The sequence below is a fragment of the Narcine bancroftii genome, chromosome 2, assembly GCF_036971445.1.
Source record: "Narcine bancroftii isolate sNarBan1 chromosome 2, sNarBan1.hap1, whole genome shotgun sequence".
Lineage (NCBI taxonomy): Eukaryota > Metazoa > Chordata > Chondrichthyes > Torpediniformes > Narcinidae > Narcine > Narcine bancroftii.
The window spans coordinates 367,697,042-367,711,853 of record NC_091470.1 but is presented as its reverse complement, the minus strand read 5'-3'; the positions used below and the strand labels follow the sequence as shown (position 1 = coordinate 367,711,853).

Sequence of the window (14,812 nt, the reverse complement as noted above, 5' to 3'; positions counted from 1 at the left end):
TGCAGGTTTTCAAGAATGGAATGTTTCAGGAATTAATAGTTTTAAGGATACTTTTATACAACAGAAGTTCATAAATCTACAACAACTGATGATCAGGTATTATCAAATTCGACAATGTGTTCATTCTAGTGTTTCCAATCCTTCCAGATTCAAACTGTATTGATGAACTCTGAATTAAATTGGCTCAAAGATATAATGCCTACCCTATATTACACATTTCTGAATATGAAAACAATTTTGCTAATTGGGATTAAAACCGAATCGGAGAATGATCTCAATATCCTTCTTTCAGGCGGAGATTGCGCATCAAGTTTGTTTCCAGAGACGCAAACCTGTCTCTAATCAAAGACAGGTTTCAGCTCTCTCCACTTCACTAGAATGAAGAGTAATATTGCTAAAATGGAAAGTGGGAGCTCCCACCCACTCACAGTGGCAACTGACGCCATTTTTAAACTTGTTGAAATTTAGGCATAATGTCAGGAAGATCAGGATTTCCTTTGAGGTCCATTTATGGTCAACATTCACAGCTGGACTAATCAGGTGCGAGGATGGCTGTTTCTGGACGTGCTCGGTTCCAGATCTCCCGAGGCCGTTGCGCAACATTATCAATTACAACCTTGGTGGGCGTGGAGTTCGTTTTTTTTTTCTTTTCTTTCTTGCTCTTTCTTTACTCTTTATACAACTCTATGTACAGATACATATTGGATTGGGATTCAAGTCCAACTTCTATTGTTACTTTCATATATGCTCCTATCTTAAATGTATAATCGTCTCATTGCAATTATCACATTTGTATTCTCTTCTGACAAAACTTTAATAAAAATAAATTTAAAAGAAAAGAAATATGCATTTTGTTTTATAAACTCAAGAAGAATGGTTCCTGGAATCCATTGCCGGGGCGTGGGCTGGAGGCTGGTACAATAAGGACATTTAGAAAGCTCGTAAACTGGCACATGGATGCAATTAAAAATAGAAGGTTATGGGTGTGTGAGGTAGGGAAAGGTTAGATTGCAGTCGAGTAGGTTTACGTAGGTCAGCACAACGTTGTGGGGCTGAAAAGAACATTTAAAACTCTTACGTATTGAACTGTCTTGGGGAAGGGACCCTTGTCATTCTCAATGATAGAGACAGGAAGAGGGCGCCAACGTCTCTTTTGGCGGCGAAGAACATTTCGACGGTTCCGAACAAGTGCCTGCAAATCATCATGAAACACAGAAAACACGTCACCGTGGTGTAGAAATCCTCGGATGTGGACTCACCAACACCCAATGTCAACGAGCTTGCAGTTTAATCAGTCACAAAACACCTTGCGCAGTGAGAAGGATTCTTCTGGGAGCTATCTAACAGGCTACTTCCAACCTTCATACCGCTGTGTAAAGGGTACAATTTACAGAGCCAAAGACTGCGCTGAAAAGAGAGCACCAAGAAAGGGCACCACAAGAACATGGTTGTGGGGTTCATTCAGGAGCCTGATGACTGCAGGTATGAAACTGTGAAATCATTGAGGACCCCTTCCACCCCATATACAGAATCTTTCAGCTGCTCCCGTCAGGAGAGAGATACAGGAGGATCAGAGCCAGCACGACCAGGCTGAGGAACAGCGAGAATGCTGAATGACAAAAGGAACTGCTCGTACAAACCCTTCATGACCCAACAACTATTAGCCCTTTGGATTCAGTGTCCCTGTTTTCCAACCAGTCCGTAAACTCCATGTCCCCATTTTCCAGGACTGGTTTTATACACAACTGGTGCTTGGAATATAGTTTACTCATGGACCAGTCCAGAGTATATATTTATGAAAGGTTAAAAATGGCTGGAGTCCAGTGTTAATAATATTTTATTTAAATATATGCATACATGTACCGTATGCATCTTATGTTGGCAAGTGTAGTGCACTGTTTTACACTCAGGATTGAAGAACGCTGTTTCTTCAGGTGGCACTGGTAGACTCGGATGGCAAATGAACTTGAATCTGTCTGTGGCTGCACATTTCCAATCTCTTGAATCTTCTTCCCCCAATGGGAGGAAAGAGAAGAGAAAGTACCCAGGGCGTGATCCATCCTTCAGTGTCCTGACAGCTAGACCTCCCTCCTTTTGTCCAAAATTCTTCGAACCATAGAACAATGCAGCCCTTCTCGTCTTTGCCAAGCTATTATTCTCCCTAGTCCCACTGACCTGCAGCTCAACCATATCCCTCCGTACCCCTCCAAACCCCGTGCCTGTCCAAATTTTTAAAAGTTAACATTGAGCCGCATTCACCAGATCAGCTGGCAGCTCATTTCACACACCCACCGTTCTCGGTGTGAAGAGGGTCCCCCTAAGCTTTTCCCCTTTCACCCTTAGCCCGTGTCCTCTGGTCTGTACTCACCTCCCCTCAGTGGAAAAAGCCCATCTACATTTACTCTGTCTATCCCCCTCATAATTTTCAGTACCTCCATCGAATCTCCCCTCCTCATTCTTCTACACTCCAGCGAGTAAAGTCCTAACCTGTTTCACCTTTCCCTGTAACTCCGTTCCCGAAGTCCCCACAATATCCCAGTAAACCTTCTCTGCATTCTTTCAATCTTAGCGACATCTTTCCTGTACTTCGGTGACCAAAATTGCACACAATACTCCAAATATGGCCTCACAATGTCTTATACAACTTCAACATAACATCCCAACTCCTGTACTCAATACCTTGATTTATGAAGGCCAATGTGCCAAAAGCTCCTGTCGACCTGTGACGCCACTTTCAGGGAATTATGTATCTGTATTGCCAGATCCCTCTATTCTACTACATTCCCCAGTGCCCGACCATTTACCGTGTATGACTTCTCTTGGTTTATCCTTCCAAAATACAATACCCGACACTGCCGGAAGAACTACAAATTGATCAACATCAGTGGCACGTCGCACTAATGAGTTCTCACAACAGACTGTACTTTGCTCTTGATGCCAGCTTCTGCAGTCTCCAGACGTAGATATGAACTATTTCAGCAAATGCCAGGGAGCAATGCCAAGGCCCTGGCATGGAATGGGCCTTGTTAGGCAGCACTGTTTCGGCACCAGCGATCGGGATTTGAATCCCGCTGTCTATAAGGAGTTGGTACGATCTCCCCATGCCTGTGCGAGTTTCCCATGGGGGGCTCCAGCTTCTTCCATCTGTTCAAAACGTCCTGGGTGGGGTTTGTGTAAATTAATTGGGTGTCATTGGACGGCACGGGCTCGTGGGCCGAAATGGCCTGTTACTGAGCAGAATGACTAAAGAAAAAAGTTACCCACCTTTGGATTGGACGGAAACAGTAGCTGAACATGGATGATACATGTCTCCAGGGTCACCAAGTCTTGGAGCTGAACATCGAAGATCTTTTTGTCAGAATCAACAGTGAAGTTACGAGCAGCGACCAAATACCCACTGGAATTCACGGCGAAATTTTTATCAGTGGTCTTGATTTTCAACTTCTCACACTGACCGTGATCCAAGACCACTGGATACATGGATGAAACGTTTCATTAGTGCAAGAGAACACTCACTAAAACAGTGACACCACGCGTCATCCACTCAACAGTTAATCATCCCATTTTACTTGCGTCCATTCTCGCACACAGGATGTGCCTGTCACAGGCACCACCAACATTTAATGCCCAGCCCTTGTCACGCATCCCCTCACCCAGCAAGATTAGCGGCTTTAGGACCCTCACAGGCTGCGGACTGCTGGAGATTGACTTGTGGAAAACCAAAGCATAAAGGTCTGCAGACACCATGATCGAAGACAGAATGAGGCTCAGGCCCAAAACGCCGATCATGTGTCTTTACTTCTGCTACATGAAGGACACGGTTTGACCTGCTGAGTTTCTCCAGCATTGTAATTTTACTTCAACCTCAGTGTCTGCAGACTTTCATGTTTTACTGCTGGAGAAACACAGCAGATCAAGCACTGTTCTTTATACAGCAAAGGTAAAGACACCTAATCAACGTTTTGGGCTTGAGGCCTACATCAAGGTATGGTTTTTATTGGAATCGGGACTCGAGAAGGTGCTGAAGGCAAGAAAGGGCTCCCGCAGGGGTTCGGTCTTTGAAGGCTTCCTGACTGTATCGGTGGTTTGGATTTGGAGTTCGAGTTGCCGATGGTTTGAATGGAATGTGCGCAGCTGCAGAAGCTGGTGGAGCGCTGGACATTCAGTGTCTATGAAGGGACTCTCTTTCTCTTCATATTAGGGGCAACAGGCAAAAGCTGAAGTACATTTTTATGTAACACTAGCAGGATACCCGGTGTTGCATGACTGGAAGCACCAACAGTGTGGGGCGAACCTTCTGCCAATGTTGCTTTGCATTTTTTTGGGCCCTTATTGAACTGGGTTTGGCCACTTGTTTTTACTCTGAATGTACGTTGATGCGCAGAATCGAGGTGCCCCTGGTGCAAGTTTTTTTTTGGAACTTCATACGGCCTTAAAGGTTAAATTCAATGTGGTCATGACATTCAGCAGCAAATGTTACCCCGACTAAACCTCCTTGGACATTTCTCGAGTGATTTTCATGGAGAACAGGCACACACACACAAAGATATTTAGATTACTTGACAATAAAAGGAGCCTTGAATCGTGAAAGGGATCCAACGAGTATATTTGACAAAGGGCTCAGACCCAAAACATTATTAGTTTCCGTCGACACTGCGTGGCCTGCTAAATTCCTCCAGCACATTTGCGTGCTGTTCTAACTCCCCAGCATCTGCAAACAGTGTGTTTACCTCCAAAACAAACCCCAATGGAACGCCTGGAGTCACGGTGACCATTCCGGGTCAATGTGGAGGAGTGGGTGGGGGCGCGGAATCTAGGGCCTGAGGTCACGGCCTCAGATTTTTTTTTTTTAAATGTCTCTTTGGAATAGAGGTGAAGAGAAATTTCTTCAGCCAGAGGGTGGTGAAGCTGTGAAATCCTTTTCCACTGACGGCTGTGAAGGCCTGGTCATTGGGTAGATTTAAAGTTGAGGGTGGATACGTTCTCAATTAGCAAAGGGTGACAAGGGGAAGAAGTCTGGAGAATGGGGCTGAAGGGAAGAATACATTATCCGTGATTCGAATGGTGCAGCAGACTCGATGGGCTGAATGGCTTAATTCTGCACCACCGTTTTGTGGTCAAATGGCAGGTATGTTAGTGAGCTAACTTCAACAGTTCCTTGAATTTAAATTCCCCAACTGTTATGGCGAGATTCAAGTTTTCTCTCTTGATCAGGATGCCAGGCATTTTGCCCGCTATGGCTTGGTAATTTCAGAGCCTTTTCCCAGAAGTTAGGATTTGGCTACGAAGGTAATCAGAAAAGCAACTCTAGGATTGGAAGCTGTGAACAAAAATGAAGCATTCTACTGCCAAATGCAGAGATAAATTACCTTTTAAAATGCTACGTCCTGACGTAAGTGTACGACTGTGAACAATCACAACTAGAGATTTGTCGTCACATGCTTCAAGTTGCGCAAGAACCTAAAATGGGGGCACATAAATTTAGTTCCATGGATTAAATAGCTTAAGAGAACTAAGTAAAATTGTAGGACAATGTCTAAAAACACGGTTGTGAATGTTATGGGCCCCAGAGGACCCCAAAACTCAACAGCAATACAAATTCACCAAGACAAATGGTTAATTAAACAAAATTTTGATTATCTATAAACATGAAAACAGGATCAAACCCTAAATTATTACTATCAACTTAACTTAACCTAACTTAAACCCCTTCTAATTCTAAGCGCACGTGTTATGTAATGTGTGCATAAGTTCAGAAAAGTTCTTTGATTCACAGTCCAATCTCACTTCTCTTTTCTCCAAGTTTACTGGTTGCAGACAATTCTTATACTGTGCACAGAATTTAACATCTATGAATCTTCACCAGGCTTTGCTGCTTGAAAGTTAAATGGTTACCACTCAGGAAAGTTCTTGTCAGTTTTCAGAGAGAGATTTGTTGTTTGTTGGACACCCACAAACTGATTCCTTCTGATCAGCCACTTCAGAATCTTGGCAAAGAAAATTGCCCCATCAGGGTTCTCCAGATGATAACCTCTTTCTTTCAGGTCACCAGAGAGTTCCTTTTCTGCTTCCCTTATCTCCAGCAAAACATTATACAGCCAGCCATCTCCTCTTGTATGGACACAAGGGCTTTGAACAGGCTGAACTAAGAACTAAAAACCCCCACAATTTATCTTCCAAAAACATATCTATTTACAATATAAAATTTTACATAATCCATCACATGACATGCTATTTTGCACTAAACTCTTAACATAATATATTTAACAGAGCAATATTTTTAAATTAAGTGGTAGCAACGGGATTGGTCAGGGGAGGCAAGATCAGGATGAGGATCAGAGAGAGATTACCCAGCACACTCTCTGTTCTCGCTGCTGCTATCAGGAAAGAGATGTCGTTGCCATAAGACTCGTACCACTAGGTTCAGGAACAGCTGCTACCCCTCCACCATCAAACTCCTCAATGACAAACTCAATCAGGGACTCATTTAAGGACTCTAACTTATGCACTTTATTGATTTTTTTTCCTCTCTCTCTCTGTATTGCACACAGGTTACTTACATTTCTTTATTTGTTTACACATCTTCTTGTGAACAGTTTGTTTATACTACCAATAAGTGGTAATTCTGCCTGACCCACAGGAAAAAAAAATCTCAGGGTTATAAGTGATGATGTGTATGTACACTGACAATAAATTTGAAAGTTGAGATATAGTGTGGACATAGGGATTCAGCTAAATATTGACCATTCACTGTAACCCAGCATTAATCCAAGTCTGATTCTCCCCAAATTCTCATCCATCTCTTCCCCCACCCACCGCAATCGCCATGCAGCAGATTGCACCACGTATCTACACTGGCTGAAGAGAAACGTGGGCCAAACACGGGTAAATGGGATCAGTTGGAGTTGACAATTTGGACAAGTTGGGGCAGCATGGTTGGTGCAGCGGTCAGCGCAACACTGTTACAGCGCCAGCAATTGGGACCAGGTTTCAAATCCCGCGCTGTCTGTAAGAGTTTGTACGTTCTCCCCATGTTTGCGTAGGTTTTCCCCGGGGGGGGGGGCTCTGGTTTCCTCCTACCATTCAAAACATACTGGGGGTGCAGGTTAATGGGATGTAATTGGGCAGTGCGGGCTCATGGGTCAAAATGGCCTGTTACCCTGCTGTATATCTACTTTTTTTTTTAAGTTGGGCCGAACAGCCAGTTACTGTAGAACTGTTTTGGGACCGTTTACACCAGTCAATGAACTCACTGACCCCTGTATGTCTTTAGAGTGCGGGAGGAAAACTGGATCACCCAGTTGGAAATTCAAGCAGCTGCAAGAAAAGCATGCAAATTCCACATAGACAACAACCCGGGGTCAGGACTAAACCCAGGGTCACTTTAACCATGAGGCAGTGGCTCCACAAATTGTGCGGGGCAGGCAGGTTCATTTTCCTTGGAACAGAGGGGGATGGGATGGGAGTGATGGGGTGGGCAAGGATAGATAGGGGTAGATGGAATTTGGAATGCACTGGTGAAAGGATTGTGGAGACAAAGACTCTCAATTTTAGATTGAGCAGCTTATTGGCACACAAAGTGAAACACCTTGCTTTGCCCGCTTTCCATGCTGGTATGTTTGTTAAAATTTATTTGGCACGGTTGGCGTAGCAATTGGGACCAGGGTTCAATTCCCACATTATCTATAAGGAGTTTGTACATTCTCCCCATGCCTGTGTGGGTTTTCCCCTGGGAGGCTCCAGTTTCCTTCCACCGCTTGAAAAGTACCGAGGGGAGGGTGTAGGTTAATGGGGTGTAAATTGGGCGGCAGGGACTTGTGGACTGAAATGGCCTGTTACCCAAAATGGTCAGGACTCGGCCCATTGTCAGCTAAATGGGTTTTTTTGGAGAACCGATTTTTTTTTTACTTGTAGCTGTGTTTAAGAAATAACAAGCCACAAGGGAAGCCTTTTTAAGCATTAAACTAGTATTTAATTCTCACCAATAAAAAAAACCCTGAACAAATCAGCAAACACACGAAACTCTCCTCAGTCATAATCACAGTGCTATCTGTAGAGCTCTTTACCATCGCAAATTCTTCAAGTGCTTTGCCAGAATCAAAATGGCAAATCGGACCCGCACACGAGCACGATGGGTTTAAAAAGATTTTTCAAGCTGAAGTGAGTTTTCCGCCGAGTAAAATTCGGATAAACGAGCATTTTCGATTGGATCAGAAATCGTCATTTATCCAATATTTTTGGGAGGAAAAATGGCTTTTAGATAAATGAGGATTTCTGAAATCCTCACGGATCCGATAAATCATACTTCTCCAAAAATTTTGGATCCGTGAGGATTTCGGAGAATCTTATTTCGGATAATCGGAGTTGCACCTTAATTGTTTTCTTGCTGAATTTGCAAATAGAATGATTTTAAAAATTTCTGGTTGGAAGCTAATTGCATTTCATTGACTTCATATTTTACTGGGCTAAATGACAATAAAGTTGAATCTAATCCAATTTTTTTTTTTAATTAAAATTCTATCTATTAATGAGGCTGGTTCCTTCTAATGAGCAGTCCAATAAGATATATCTAACATTCACTGTAAAGAGTATAATTATAGAGTGCTGAGTTACAACGAAAAAGATCAGTTTAGCACCTAGCAAGGGCAAAAGAGCACTGATGTGGGGTTCATTCAGGAGCCTGATGATTGCATGGAAAAAAACTGAAAGGGAGATTGACCTTTCAGGCTGAAACCCTTCATCAAGAAAGATTCTGACCAGGAATATCAAACATTCATTCCACCCTCTCCGCTTACGTTGCCTGAACTGCTGAGTACTTCCGGGAGGCCGCTGTACTCTGCAGAGTTTAACATGCCTGGATACCACACATAACCAAGCTTCTCACAGCACTTTGATATACATGACAATAAACAATTCAAATCAATGCCCAAGTGGTGACCCACGATGACTTAGCAGGGATAACCCTGAGCTGCCAGTCACTTGTATTCCAATGGATCACCTTCTACAATGGGAGAAGTTTGGGGGTGGGGGGGGGGGGGTGAAGAGAAGACTTCACACCTCCAAGGCCTCTCCTCATTGTAACCAACTAAGGTTCTCTGCATGGTAGAGTAGAACAAGAACATACGAAACAGGTGCAGGAGTTGGCCATCCAGCCAGTCAAACCTGCTCCGCCATTCAATGTGATAACGGCTGATCTGGCCCCACTCACCCACCCGTTCCCTCCCCCGCTTGTTTTTTAAAATTCGGGTGAGAATAATAGTTTTTCCTATTCCTGGTATACAAAATTATGATTGGTATTGATAGACTTCTTTTTTTTACCCACTGAGGGCAGTGGAACACAAACCAGAGGGCATGGGTTAAGGGTGAAAGGGGAAAAGTTTAGGGGGAACTTCTTCACACAGAGAGGGGTGGGAGTGTGGAACGAGCTGCCAGCTTAGATGGTAACTGCAGGCTCAATATTAACATTCAAGAAGAATTTGGACAAGTGCATGGATGGGAGAGGGATGGAGGGCAATAGACTGGATGCAGGTCAGTGGGTCTGGACAGAATAATAGTTTGGCACAGGCTAGAAGGGCCGAAGGATCTGTTTCAGTGTTGTAGTGGTCTATGGTTCCTTGACAAAGGGATTTTGGGCTGAAACATCGACTGTTCATCACCTTATGTGGGCACTACCTGACTTAATGAGATTGCCCCAGCACTTAGTGTCATCGGGCCTGGTCTCCATGCTGTGGAGGAAGGTTCGTAGATGCAAATAAATGGGGGGAGGGGGGGACATGGGGAAACTGGGATGGGCTGCATTGCTCCTGGGAGAAGCTGCCAGACTTGATGGGTGAGATGGTCTCCCTGCTACTCAACAGGGAAGCATTGGATCTAGACGTTAGAATCTTATTGTTTGGCAGCAACGTCACAGGGCAAACATTCATATAAACCACCTTACAACAATAAATTTAAATAGTGCACAACAAAAGGTCAAACTGAGGCAGTGAATGGGGTTCACTGATCATTCAGGAATCTGATGGCGGAGGGGGAGAAGCTGTCCTTGTGCCGCTGTGTGCTCATCTTCAGGTTCCTGCACCTCCTTCCCAATGGTAGCAGAGTGAAGAGGGCATGGCCTGGGTGGTGAGGGCCCTTGAGGATTGAGGCTCATGCAGATATCCTTGACAGAATGAAGTCTGCTGCCATGATGTCGCAGGCCAAATTAACACCCAATTAATCTACAACCCCCGGAACGTTTTGAACAGTGGGAGGAAACCAGAGTCCCGGGGGAAAACCCACACCGAACATCCCAATTCCTCATATACAGTGCAGGATTTGAACCCCAGTCCTGATCACTGGCACTCTAACAGCACCGTGCTGATCGCTACACCAATACCAGAGGACATTGGTTCTCGACGAGAGGAGGAAAATGTAAGGTAGATGTCACAGGTACTTTTTTTTTTAAAAACAAAGAGTAGTGGGTGCCTGGAATGCATCGTATGAGGTGGAGTGGAGTTTGGTGCAATTGGGACATTAGATAAGCACGTTGATGTAAGGAAAATGGTGATTATCGCTGTGAGGGAGGGAAGGGCTCAATTGTTGTGAAGGGCTTGGCCTGTAATGCTCTATGTTCCATGTTGAAACCACAAGAAGAGATCAGGTAAAAATGCAGAGAATTTTGCCTAGAGTCAGGGAATCAATAACAGAGGAAGGGGTTGAGGCAGGTTCAATTGCAACGTTTAAGAAACATTTGAAGAGATTTATGGATAGGACGGCTTTAGAGGGATATAAGCCAAACACAGGCAGGTAGGTCAGCATGAGCCAAATGGCCCGATTCCATGCTGTATAAAAATTCCTGACAACACACACACAAGCCGATCCACACCCAGTGCTCCCCCCAATTTTCTTTCCTAATTCAACCAAGGTAAAAAGCTGACAGCAATGAAATTCTGGACCTCAAAGTATCCAGTTATTTTCACATCCTCCGTCTAGTCATCGTTGAAATACCAGGGAGGTTGAACAGGAAGAGCAAAGATTCTAAACTACAGGCTACTAAGGAAACAAGTTGTCAACAGTGATCGGTCAGTGAGGACATTTTTCAGGCACAATGAGCAGAAAATGCGATTCACATCAACTCCCCAAAAATCACATTTACACCCTCTCTCTCTCTCTCTCTCTCTCTCTCTCTCAAGGACCTTCCAGAAACTGCTCTAACATTGAAACAAAAATCTGTTGGAAGAGAGAATAACAGCACAGTACAGAGCCTTCGGCTCTCAATATTGTGCCAACCCAGGTATTCCTACTAAAAAACATTGAATCCTTCCCTCCTTGTACTTTGAACAGATGTCCTGACAAGAAACCCTCAAACAACGCAGTTTGATTAGTAACTTTTTTTGTTTAATATAAAAGTGGATTTACCCAACCAAAGAGTTTTGGAACAGTGCTGACACCCCTTTCTCCATGGTAGATGGCACTAGAACAAGAAGGCATGGATTTTATGCGAGAGGGGAGAGATTTCAGAAGGAATTGAGGGTCCTCGTCTTCACTCAGAGGGTGGTAGGTATCTGGAGAAAGCACCCTTCTTTGGAAGTGGGTGGAATTACAATGTCAAAGGGCACTAGGACAGATATCTGGTTACAAAGAGTTCATTTCAGGGGTGGCCAGCCTTTTAATTTTTAATTTAGACAGACAACACACTAACAGGCCATTTCAGCCCACGAGTCCTTGCCACCCAATTAACCTACCCTCCTGGTACACACTTGTGGGCTGAAATGGTGTATGTCTAAACCAAAAATTTAAAGATTGGCCACTTCTGGTTTATTGTGAGCAGATGTAGGCTCCTTATCCAAGGAAGAATCTGTTGGCATCAGGGCGGGACAGGAGCAGTTTCGAGAATGATCCCCGGAGTGAAAGGGTGACAATTTAGCCCCTTTTCCACTGGCAATAATGGAGAATTAACCGGTCGGTTAAGGGTCCAGTGGAAAAGGAAAACAGTCAGAACTTCGGCGTCAATCACGCCAGGGATTGACAACCTCGACCTCAAAAACCAGTGGAAAAGGGACAGCAGAAAGTCACCTGTTTCCCGTTGAAGGCAGAACTCGCTGATCCCCGGGGATGAGTGGAAAAACGGTCAATGCCCCAGTTAAAGGTGGCCCAGTGAAAATGGGTTCCTATCCCGGAACGCTGCACGGCCAATTAACTGGGATGCCAGTGGGAAAAAGGGTTATCAATGGCTCTCGTGGGGGGGAGGGTGGATCTCGCTGAGGGGGGAGGGATGATCTCGTTGGGGGGGAGGGGGGATATGGCTGGGGGGGGGAGGGGGACCTGGCTGGGGGGGAGGGGGACCTGGCTGGGGGGGAGGGGGACCTGGCTGGGGGGGGGAGGGGGACCTGGCTGGGGGGGGGAGGGGGATCTGGCTGGGGGGGGGAGGGGGATCTGGCTGGGGGGGGAGGGGGATCTGGCTGGGGGGGGAGGGGGATCTGGTGGGGGGGAGGGGGATCTGGCTGGGGGGGGAGGGGGATCTGGCGGGGGGGAGGGGGATCTGGCTGGGGGGGGAGGGGGATCTGGCTGGGGGGGAGGGGGATCTGGCTGGGGGGGGAGGGGGATCTGGCTGGGGGGGGAGGGGGATCTGGCTGGGGGGGGAGGGGGATCTGGCTGGGGGGGGAGGGGGATTCTGGCTGGGGGGGGAGGGGGATCTGGCTGGGGGGGGAGGGGGATCTGGCTGGGGGGGGAGGGGGATCTGGCTGGGGGGGAGGGGGATCTGGCTGGGGGGGGAGGGGGATCTGGCTGGGGGGGAGGGGGATCTGGCTGGGGGGGAGGGGGATCTGGCTGGGGGGGAGGGGGATCTGGCTGGGGGGGGAGGGGGATCTGGCTGGGGGGGAGGGGGATCTGGCTGGGGGGGAGGGGGATCTGGCTGGGGGGGAGGGGGATCTGGCTGGGGGGGAGGGGGATCTGGCTGGGGGGGAGGGGGATCTGGCTGGGGGGGAGGGGGATCTGGCTGGGGGGGAGGGGGATCTGGCTGGGGGGGAGGGGGATCTGGCTGGGGGGGAGGGGGATCTGGCTGGGGGGGAGGGGGATCTGGCTGGGGGGGGAGGGGGATCTGGCTGGGGGGGAGGGGGATCTGGCTGGGGGGGAGGGGGATCTGGCTGGGGGGGAGGGGGATCTGGCTGGGGGGGAGGGGATCTGGCTGGGGGGAGGGGGATCTGGCTGGGGGGGAGGGGGATCTGGCTGGGGGGGAGGGGGATCTGGCTGGGGGGGAGGGGGATCTGGCTGGGGGGAGGGGGATCTGGCTGGGGGGGAGGGGGATCTGGCTGGGGGGAGGGGGATCTGGCTGGGGGGAGGGGGATCTGGCTGGGGGGGAGGGGGATCTGGCTGGGGGGGGAGGGGGATCTGGCTGGGGGGGGAGGGGGATCTGGCTGGGGGGGGAGGGGGATCTGGCTGGGGGGGGAGGGGGATCTGGCTGGGGGGGAGGGGGATCTGGCTGGGGGGGAGGGGGATCTGGCTGGGGGGGAGGGGGATCTGGCTGGGGGGGGAGGGGGATCTGGCTGGGGGGGGAGGGGGATCTGGCTGGGGGGGGAGGGGGATCTGGCTGGGGGGGGAGGGGGATCTGGCTGGGGGGGGAGGGGGATCTGGCTGGGGGGGGAGGGGGATCTGGCTGGGGGGGGAGGGGGATCTGGATGGGGGGGGAGGGGGATCTGGCTGGGGGGGGGAGGGGGATCTGGCTGGGGGGGGAGGGGGATCTGGCTGGGGGGGAGGGGGATCTGGCTGGGGGGGAGGGGGATCTGGCTGGGGGGTGGGAGGGAGATCTCACTGAAACCCATGGAACACTGAAAGGCCTGGACAGTGTGGGCATGGAGAGAATGTTTCCGACGGTGGGGGGGAGATTGGGACCAGGAGCCACAGCCTCAGAATACAAACACGACCCTTTAGAGGAGGAATCTCTTTTTTTCCCCCCAGAGTGGGGCTGCGGGAAGAAGGGGGTTGAAGGGGATAGTAGATCAGCCACGCTGGGCTGAACGGCCTCTTTTCTCCTCTCATGGACTGTGAACAACTTGGTCGGCAGGGAGGAGGTGGTCTGAAGACCCTGTTCCACACTTTCTCCCACTCTGTAAGGGGGGAAACGACTTGTTTTTGTTGTTTTAACATCTCACGACAAAGCAACCACGAAACGATCAACTAAGTAACACAGACACCAAACCGTCCGGCTCAGTTCAACCGCTTTCTGCTCAGAAGAGAGAGCGACCCCATCCCTTCAGTGGCCAGGAGCCCATCCCCAGGTCAGCAGCGGAGGGGCTGAACGGTCTTACCAGGAGTAGCGATGCCGCCAGGGCTGCGACCCCAGCGCCGCGGCCGCACATTGTCCCTCGAGTCCGGCTGCAAGGTCCGTGGAGCGAGGCGGAGGGAAGTGATCCTCCTCGGAGCAAAAACTCTCCGGGTGCACAAACAAAAAAAGTTTGGTGGACGAGTGGAAAAGTTTTCTCTCTCTCTCTGCGCGTTGGAATGGGACTAACCTGCTCTCACTGTCCCGGGACCCAGAACTGCCGCTCCTACACTCACCGCCCAACTCCAGTGTTTTGTTTCAAAAGGTGTTCCAACACACCCAACACACCCTCTCAGTCCCTACGCCCTCACCCAGCCCCGAAACCGCCCCTTCATGACTCACCTGGATCAGGCTCCGCCCCTTCATGACTCACCTGGTTCAGACTCCGCCCCTTCATGACTCACCTGGTTCAGGCTCCACCCCTTCATGACTCACCTGGCCCCGAGACCGCCCCACCACCTGGTTCAGGCTCAGCCCCTTTTATGACTCACCCGGCCCCGAGACCACCCCAGCACC

General features: G+C 48.6%; 1 protein-coding gene across 1 annotated transcript in view; it reads right to left on the bottom strand.

Annotated features, from left to right (window-relative positions):
* The window catches only part of dsc2l (desmocollin 2 like), a 66,930-nt gene extending 52,338 nt beyond the window's left edge, over positions 1-14,592 (bottom strand). Inside the window, exons 1-4 of the mRNA XM_069922571.1 lie at positions 14,283-14,592; positions 5,370-5,460; positions 3,265-3,470; positions 1,079-1,192 (exon numbers count right to left, since the gene is read on the bottom strand). Of these exons, the coding sequence (XP_069778672.1) occupies positions 1,079-1,192; positions 3,265-3,470; positions 5,370-5,460; positions 14,283-14,333 (462 nt within the window). The 5' untranslated portion in view covers positions 14,334-14,592. The remainder of the gene's footprint in view (positions 1-1,078; positions 1,193-3,264; positions 3,471-5,369; positions 5,461-14,282) is intronic.
* Between the last annotated feature and the right edge of the window lie 220 nt (positions 14,593-14,812).